The 9,248-nt window shown below is 42.3% G+C and overlaps 1 protein-coding gene across 2 annotated transcripts in view; it reads right to left on the bottom strand.

Annotated features, from left to right (window-relative positions):
* LRRIQ1 (leucine rich repeats and IQ motif containing 1) overlaps window positions 1-7,614 on the bottom strand; it is a 115,334-nt gene extending 107,720 nt beyond the window's left edge. Inside the window, exons 1-3 of one of the 2 annotated variants that reach the window (XM_081958767.1) lie at window positions 7,564-7,614; window positions 6,550-6,689; window positions 3,657-3,735 (exon numbers count right to left, since the gene is read on the bottom strand). In XM_081958767.1, the coding sequence (XP_081814893.1) occupies window positions 3,657-3,735; window positions 6,550-6,684 (214 nt within the window). In that variant the 5' untranslated portion in view covers window positions 6,685-6,689; window positions 7,564-7,614. Of the gene's footprint in view, window positions 1-3,656; window positions 3,769-6,549; window positions 6,690-7,563 lie in introns of both variants that reach the window. The other variant, XM_081958766.1, reaches the window with a different exon arrangement.
* Between the last annotated feature and the right edge of the window lie 1,634 nt (window positions 7,615-9,248).

Genomic DNA, 9,248 nt, shown 5'->3' on the forward strand with positions numbered 1-9,248 from the left:
AGGATTGCCAAAAATCTTCCAGGACTGTCATCGTCTAACAAACAACAAAATGAGAGAATACAACCCTATTCTCTCTATTTTGCTGTAATAATCAGTCTATCTGAAATTATTATTCATTTTTCTACCCCATCAAGTCAAAGATTATAAATACCTCATACCAAATCAGTTTCTCTTCTTTAAAACACATTTAAAAATAATACAAATACTGCAGAAAGAGATACTAAGAAGTAGAAAATTTACAGTCAATTTCAATTTACAAAATCAGAAGCACTAAGATATTTTCAGTGTTCTCCTTCATTTTTTTTCCTCTAGCGTTTTTGTGCAAGTACAGGATTTGCCTTTCTCTCTCTAATAAACCGAGTTTTGATCCATTGGTTGTGAAAGAACTTGACTGACTGACTTGTTATCCAAGCCTGATGTTGTGGACTAGCCGAAAGACATCCAGTGTGCTTTCATGCCTAAGGTGGGACTAAAACTCACAGACTGCTGGTTTTTAGCCTGGTGCCTTAACCACTAAACCAGACTGGTTATTATTCTCCCTTAATAGTAAGTAAGTAAGTAAATAAGTAAGTAAGTAAACTTTTATTTATAAACCACGCCCTTTCCTAAACAGGACTCGGGGCGGTGTACAGACATATTAAAAACCATATAGATACAAAATATAAATGTGCATAAATATATAAACATATAAACATATAAACGGAGGAGGTAGAATGTGCTGTACCAAATTTAAATTAAAATATAAATATAATTAAAATTTCCCTTAAAAATTACACAGTAAGATGTTTGCCAGGAGGTTAAAGATGGGACTATACATCAGTCAAGCCAGCTAATTGGAACAGGTGGGTCTTAAGCTTCTGTCGGAAGGAGCGGAGGTCGTTAGTAGTTCTAATATCGGGGGGGAGGTCATTCCAGAGGGTTGGGCCCATCACAGAGAAGGCTCTACTCCTAGGCGCCGCCTGCTTGCACTGCTTGGCGGATGGCACCTGGAGGAGTCCCTCCCTGTGAGAGCGGATTGGTCGTGAGGATGTGTGAGGTAAGATGTGATCCCGCAGGTAACTAGGTCCCATGCCATGGAGCGCTTTGAAGATAGTGACCAACACCTTGAAACGCACCCGAAAAACCACAGGCAGCCAGTGCAGCTCGCGCAGGAGTGGTGTTATATGGGAGTATCTTGTCCCTCCCATGATAGCCCGCGCGGCCGCATTCTGAACTAGCTGTAGTCTTCGGGTGCATCTCAAGGGGAGCCCCATGTAGAGAGCATTGCAGTAGTCCAGGCGAGAGGTCACCAGCGCATGAGTGACTGTGCATAAGGCAATAGGGGGCGCAATTGGCGCACCAGGCGAACCTGGTGGAACGCCCCCCTTGCCACGGCTGCCACATGGTCATCCATCGACAGCCGGGCATCAAGGAGGACGCCCAAATTGCGCGCCCATTCCACAGGGGGCAGTTGTTCGCCCCCTATGGCCAGCGATGGCATCCACTGGTTGAACCGGGGCGCCGGTAGCCACAGCCACTCAGTCTTGGAGGGGTTGAGTCTGAGTCTGTTGTCCCCCATCCAGACCCGGACGGCTTCCAAACACCGGGACATCATTTCGACGGCCTCGTTGGGGTGGTTTGGGGTGGAAATGTACAGCTGGGTGTCATCAGCGTACAGATGGTATCCAACCCCAAAACCATGGATGATCTCACCCAGCGGCTTCATGTATGTGTTGAACAGGAGGGGCAAGAGGACCGACCCCTGTGGCACCCCACAAGTGAGTGGCCTCAGGGTCGACATCTGCTCCCCTGCCAACACACACTGCATCCAGTCGGAGAGGTAGGAGCAGAACCACCGCAAAACGGTGCCCCCCACTCCCACCTCCTCCAGCCGGTGCAATAAGATACCATGGTCGATGGTATCGAAAGCCGCTGATAGATCTAATAGGACCAGGATAGAGGAGCAACCCCTATCTCTGGCCCCTTTCCTCCAGGTGGCGTGGGAACTGTTGTGCCACCACACTCTCTACAACCTTCGCTAAAAAGGGAAGGTTGGAGATGGGACGACAATTAGCTAGCTCCACCGGATCCAGGGAAGGCCTCTTGAGCAGGGGCCTCACCACTGCCTCTTTCAAGGCGGCCGGCAATGACTCCTCCCCAAGTGAAGCGTTCACCAGACCCAGGAGCCAGCCTCGTGTAACCTCCCAGGATGCCAGTACAAGCCAGGAGGGACACGGGTCCAATAAACATGTGGTGGCTCATAGTCGCCCACGCAACCTGTCCAAATCCTCGGGGGCAACAGAGTCAAACTCCTCCCAGCATGGTGTCTCAGGACTTGCTTCCGACGTCTCCCCTGGTCTGCTGAAGGGGGCCCACCCACTCCGGATCTGAGCGATTTTGTCCTGCAGATATTCCCCAAACTCCTCTGCTCTACCCTGCAAAGGGGCTTCCCGCGGCCTCTGAAATAAGAGGGAGCGAGTCACCCGAAACAGGGCGGCAGGGCGGTTATCTGCGGACGCAACGAGAGCGGCACAGTATCTACGTTTGGCCGCTCTCAGTGCCACAAGGTAGGTCCGTAAATAGGCTCTTACCTGTGTTCGGTCAGATTCGGAGCCTGAGGACCTCCACCTGCTTTCTAGGCATCTCTTGTGGCGTTTCCTCACCCTCAGCTCCTCGGTGAACCAAGGAGCCAGGGTGGTTCGTTGCCGCAGGAGAGGCCGCAAAGGCGCTACCCGGTCCAAGGCCCCAGCAGCCACCCTATTCCAGGCGGCCACTAGGTCCTCCGTCCGGGAGCGGGTCAGGTCTACAGGAAGTGGCCCAAGCTCCGTTTGGAACCTATCCGGTTCCATCAGTCGCCTGGGGCGGAACCATCTGGGACAATCAGGTTCCGCCTCCCCGCGGTGGGGGGTAGCGCCGGGGAAGTCGAGCCGGAGAGATGAGTGGGACCATGACAGGGGTGTAATAACTAGATCCCCTATTCCCAGATCACTCGTCCACTGTCCAGAGACAAAAACAAGGTCCAGTGTGTGCCCACCTTCGTGTGTGGGGCCCTGAATTAATTGGGTCAGGTCCATGGCTGTCATGGAAGCCATGAACTCCCGAGCCACCTCGGATGCTTCGCCCGTCGACGGCAGGTTGAAATCCCCCATAACCACAAGTTTGGGGGTATCAACCGCCGTCTCTGCGATCAGCTCGAGGAGCTCAGGCAGGGCCGCTGATGCATAGCGAGGAGCCAAGTATACAATCAGCAAGCCCAACTGCCTCCCTGGGCCCCATTTCACACCAAGGGACTCACACCCGGAGATCTGTGGTACAGTGAACTCCCTCGGTTCCAGACTCTCCCGTATAATTACCGGGACAAATAGGACAAATTGGTTAAATATTATTCTTCCTCACTGTCCTCAAACACTCACCAGCAGTTTTCTCCTTGGAACCTAGTTATTGAGAAAATAAATATGTCCTAACATGTGATCACTAGACAGTTCAGCAGAAATTATGCAGTAATATATTATTTTGTCCCATAATATTCTGCTTCAGAATAAAAATAGTAGTCTATTATTTGTAGAAATATATATTACAACAGTTGAATATAGATACAAAGTAGTATTACTTGTAGAACTTTTACAGAATAAATGCCATATGCATATGAAAAAACACTTTGCTAAATCACTACTTACTTGAGAATTCAACATTTTCCAAATCTTGCAATAGAAGCTTTTCTGCATTTTGACTTCTGCTTCTCACAAAATCTAAATACTGGAGAACAGATTCTGGTAATTCTTCTGGAATCTAGATGTAGATTTTACATTATTTAAAATTGACAGTTACTACTATTAATTATGCTTAAGTTAGATTTGTCTTCAACCTGTCCCTACATGTGCAAGATAGAACTAGAATTTTTACAGCCAACATTTAGTAGCTCTGTTAGATAGAACAGTAATTTTAGAAAGAAGAAGGGGAAAACTTGAATTAGCCCAATCTATGCTGATAGTTCAAAGTTTGACACACTCTTTTTAAGATAAAATAAATTACTAAAGGGAGTACAACTAAACTTTTTAATAGTGCATTTTTAGACAAAGTCAACTATTTTATCTACAAAGTCCCAAATATATGATCTATGTATAACGACTCAGAATTCTGTCTTTAATTCATATATAGATAGCCCAAGCACATGGAAGGCCTCTGAAGAGCCCACCATGATGCCCAAGCCTTTACTATCAATTTATATTCCCCAGCTCTACCCTTCACCTCTCTTTGACTGATGAAATGCAAGTCTGTTAGTCATCTCTGCATGCAGAATATCAATCATATTTCTGAAAGCAGTATTAGATTCTTCTGGGAAAGAAAATGAGACAGGGAAGAAGCGTGAGAACATTCTCACATACCCTGCCCCCCCCCAATTGCTGTAGATTCTAAATAGCTCCCCAGATATCACTGTGATTCTCTCTATTTGAAAAAGATTACCTACTCTGAGTTAAAAAAACAACAACACAAGGATATTCTCCTCTTCCACAGGGAAACAAACAATAAATTTAAATAAGATTTAAAATGGTCTTTACCGCTGTCAAAAGAGAAATAAGCATAAATGTATTCATTTATTAAATTTATTTGCCACCTATCTTGCTATGGGGCTACTCTAGGTGGTTTACCAAAAAAAAGGCGAACGAAAAGAAGTGTAAGCATAACAATAGTAAACTAATGGAACAATAGAATAATGAAAAAGAAAACAATGATACAGTGATATGAAAATAAAAGATGGATAGGAGGGGAAGTAGGGAGCAAGGGTTGATATCAATCCAGTAGCCACCTCTAGTCTGATACTACCCCTTTGAGCCAGGTATTCAGGCTCTTATGGAAGGCTAGGAGGTTGGAGGCAGATCTTACTTGGAGAGTAGCATGTTCCAAAGGGTAGGTGCTATGGCAGAGAAGGCTATTCTTCTGGATCCGAATAGTCAGAGCTCTTTGACTGATGGGATCTGAAATAGACCCTCTGCCAGCATGAATGCAATAGGCTTGTCCTAGAGGGACAAGTCAATTTATCAAGTATCCTGGATCTATTCCATTAAGAGCTTTAAAAGTCATAACCAATACCTTGAACAGTACCTGGAAGCAGACTTGTAGCCAGTGCAGTTTGTGGAGCAGTGGTGTAATATGGGTCATTCTATGACCCTCAGAGCCTGCTCTTGCTACTGCATTCAAATTAGCTGAAGCTTCTAAGTGGATTTCAGGGGTAGCCCCATGTACAGTGAATTCAGTAATCCACACGAGAAATGACTTGAGCTTCAGTCACTGAGTGCAGGGAGTCAAGTTCCAAGTAGGGTCACAGTTGATGGGCAAAGGCTCTCCTAGCCATGTCTACCACCTGTTCTTTGAACAGAAGCCATGAATCTAGGAGAACTGGAGCTGAATGAGGTAGTGCAATCTATCCAGAACTAAGGATGATAAAAACTCAAATTTTGAGGCTCCGTGCACCCAAAGCCAGTTGGACTTGCTAGGATTCAGATGAAGCCTGTTGTCTCCCATTCAGGTCCCTACAGCCTCCAGGGACCATCACCTGATGACAGATGATCTCCCTCAACTGCTTCATATATATGTTAAATAGGAGAAGAGAAAGTACTGAGTCCTGAGGGATGTTGCAAGCGAGCAGTCAGGGAGGGGATCTTTCACTCCCCATCAACACCATTTGGGGAGAAAGGAACTGAACCAGCACAAAACTGTACCTCCCAACTCCAGCAACAGTAGCTAGCTCAAAAAGATACCATGGTTGATGATATTGAAGGCCGCTGAAAGGTCAAACAGAGCGAAAATGGTTGTATTGTCCCCATTTTGCTCTTGCCAGAGATCATCTATAAGTGTGACCAAAACTGTCTCTGTCCCATAGCTCTGTCTGAATCCTGACAGAAAGGGGTTCAGAAAACCCATTTCATCCAGGACCCCCTAAAGGTGCTAAGCAACCACCTTTTCAATCACCTTCCATAAAAAGAGAAGATGGGAAATTGGATGAAAGTTGTCGAGGCAGGTGAAGCTGATAGTTTTTAAAGAAGAGGGATAACCAGGGCCCCCTTAAAAGGTCCTGGGAATACCTCCTTTTGCAGTGAGGAATTACCACTGCATGAACCCACCCACTGTTGGTCACCATCCTGGAGATTTGCACCAGCCAGGAGGGACAAGGATCTAATTCCTAGATTGGAGTTAGAAAATAGATAAATAAAAGGGAAACCAAATTTGAAAACAAAAAGCATTCTACGCAGAAAGACTATATATTCAAGGGGGCAAAATGATAAAACATGTATGACATTATTATACAATGTTGCAACTTACATATTTGTGTCCTTATGTCTGACACAAATATGTAATAGATGCATTTGCATTTTGATGAATGTGTGTCACCATTTAAGTGTCATTATAGTTTGTTGTACATGTTTCAATACACAGACACAAAATGCTCTGCAAACTTTTATTTTATCAATCAATCTGGGAACGATATTCACATATAGAACATGACAGATTATTTTATAATGTTAACATAGTAAAATCTTTTTATTGCTCCTATTATTCTGGAATACTTACTGTTTCACTATCACTTGAACTTTCTGCTGATAAATCAGTATCACAATCATCTGCTTCAGATGAAGAATAGTTAGTTTTCCTCAACTCAAGTTCTATTTCTTCTTCAATTCCTACATCATCGTACACTTCTTCCATCCTTTCTAATGTAAAAACATACACATAAATAAACAAATATCTATGTATGCATCTATCTACATCTATCTACATCTATATATACAAATTATTCAATTTTCTATTTACTGTTATCTTTAAGCCTTTAATTACAAAAACCGTATTAAAATAAAAAGAACATAGTGAATGTAGTGGTAGGTTAAATAAAAATAGTGAATGTAGTGGTAGGTTAAATAATTAAAATGGGCAAAATCTTAAAGTTGAGAGGTAATCCTTCTTGAGTGAATATTTAACTAACCATTAATTGGATAACTTGTAAAATGCTCATTAGTTCATCTCCTCTCATATTATGTGTATTTATGTCTCTCTGTGGTGCAAATGGAGTTGCAACTGCCATCTATTAATAAAATAAAAGCGTTCAAGTTTTATATTAAAATAGCATCCATCTATCCAATTTCAGGCTATCCAGATTTGAGGTGGCATGTGCATAATTCGGTTAAATATATATGAACGAAGAGAAAGCAATTATTCTTTCTCACGGTAACTATTACATTGGCATAGAAAGATAGATGGAATTATCTATCTCAGCTTTATCTCAGATTTTAAATTAACCGGTGCCTACCCTGCCCTTAGAGCTCCGCTTTCTTCTAAGTGGGTGAGGACTACCAGTTCCATGGTGCCTTTGAAAAGCAATCCTTAAAAACTTATTTGAAAGTATCCTGTTGAATGCTGGGAGTCGTAGTTTTGAGTTCTGTTTTCAGGTAAAGACTGCCCCGTATCATCACGACGCTTAAAAAATGTTCCATGGCCTTTTTTAAAAAAATTGAAGATTAGAATAATCCCTATTTTCGTTATTCAGAAACCCTTGGTCTTTACTTGTTTCTGACGTCGCTAATCACCAACCTGATTGAGAACGCAAGACTTCAGAGCAGCGAGCTTCACTGTTGCAGGAAGTGTAACCATAGTGACAGGGGACGTGGGCGGTTACGCCTTTGCTATGGAAGCCCAAAGCGACCGGAATAGAGAGAAAGCGAAGAGGCGAGTGGTGGAGGGCCAGTGGCTTCTTTGTTGGGACTGAACGGCTCTGGGTTTTTGGAGATATTTCTACCCCTTTTTGTTAATCAAAACAGACACACGTTTTGCAATTTCGTGTCCTTTCATGAAAAGAGACCTTACCTCGATTTTCGACTCCCCTTTCCCTTCCCTGTTGAAAAGCAGCTAGCCATATTTAGACTTATTAGGAAACAATATCAGAACAACAGTTGATGAGCTTAATGCTTTTATGTCACTTCAATTATTGGGATTTTAAAAAATAATTTATTGGTAAAGAATGTTTATCATTACATTAGCAACAGTTGGATGGAATGGATGGAACTATCAACCATAGCAGGAACATGTAAGACAGGGGTGTCCAAACTTTGGAACTTTAAGACTTGTGGACTGGCTGGGGAATTCTGGGAGTTGAAGTCCACAAGTCTTAAAGTTCCCAAGTTTGGACACCCCTGATATTGTAAGATCTCTTATCACTACCACTACCCCTCCAAATATCTTTAAAATTAATCAGGCCTTCCCATAAAATTGTATTTGAATTCTGCAGCATAATTAAGAAAGGCAAATGGAAAACAGAATCCAGTTTCTGCTGCAGCTTCTACATGGAATAAAATCCTTCTGCTTACTTTTAGCTTTGATTAAGACACTGACATGTTTTACTAAAAAGATGTTTTAATTTGGTTTGAAAAATATGATACGTGAAACCATTAAAATATCAGTTTTTTTTTCAAAATTACCCTGACATGTGGCACAATTCTGTTTTGTTGAATTGTGTTCAATTCATAAGATGTTAACTCCTATATTCAGATGTCAATGGGAAAAAAATAAAGTGAAAAGAAGAGAAACTCTTCATAATAAAAGATTTCTTAAATGTCTTCATTGGAGTTTTCCTGATGAGAAGCAGTTATATAATTGTATAATAAAATGTGATGATCATACGTTCTACCTTTAGCATCAGTCAGACTATCAAGTATTAAGTCTTATATCTCTAGTATTCAAAATCTTTAGATTTCATTTGATAGAAACAAGGCTTTTAGTCTTGAGTGAGTATTAATGCTTATATGTGTACTTTATAATTACATTTTAAAAAGGCAAAATTACTGTATGCTCCATTTTCCATCGAGCATCCCAGTACTGACCTCCCACAAGGTGGCAGCATTGTGTTATAATGCCTATCACATTAAAAATAAAACTAATTCAGTTACTGACTTTCTTGTCACTGCATGATGCCTTTCACCATGTAAAGATGTGTTCCAAACCAATGAAAGAAAGAAGGCTGATTTAATGGAAAAACAGCATTGTTAGATTTTTTTAAAAAGTAGGAACTCCCTAGACTTTATTTTAAATAAGTTTAAACCGCAGCTCTTTATATCCATTGGTTTGTCATAAATTGTGGGCAATTTTCTCATGCTGTTGCAGCTGTTGGGGTAAGGCGTAATTTATGTGAGATTCCTTGTGCAGCAATCTCATGTTGCACACTGACTCTTATAGTAGGTCTCAAAGAAGAAAATCAATATTACCTGAACAGCTAGAATGCA

Source organism: Natrix helvetica, assembly GCF_964273705.1.
Source record: "Natrix helvetica genome assembly, chromosome: 6".
NCBI classification, from domain to species: Eukaryota; Metazoa; Chordata; class Lepidosauria; order Squamata; family Natricidae; genus Natrix; species Natrix helvetica.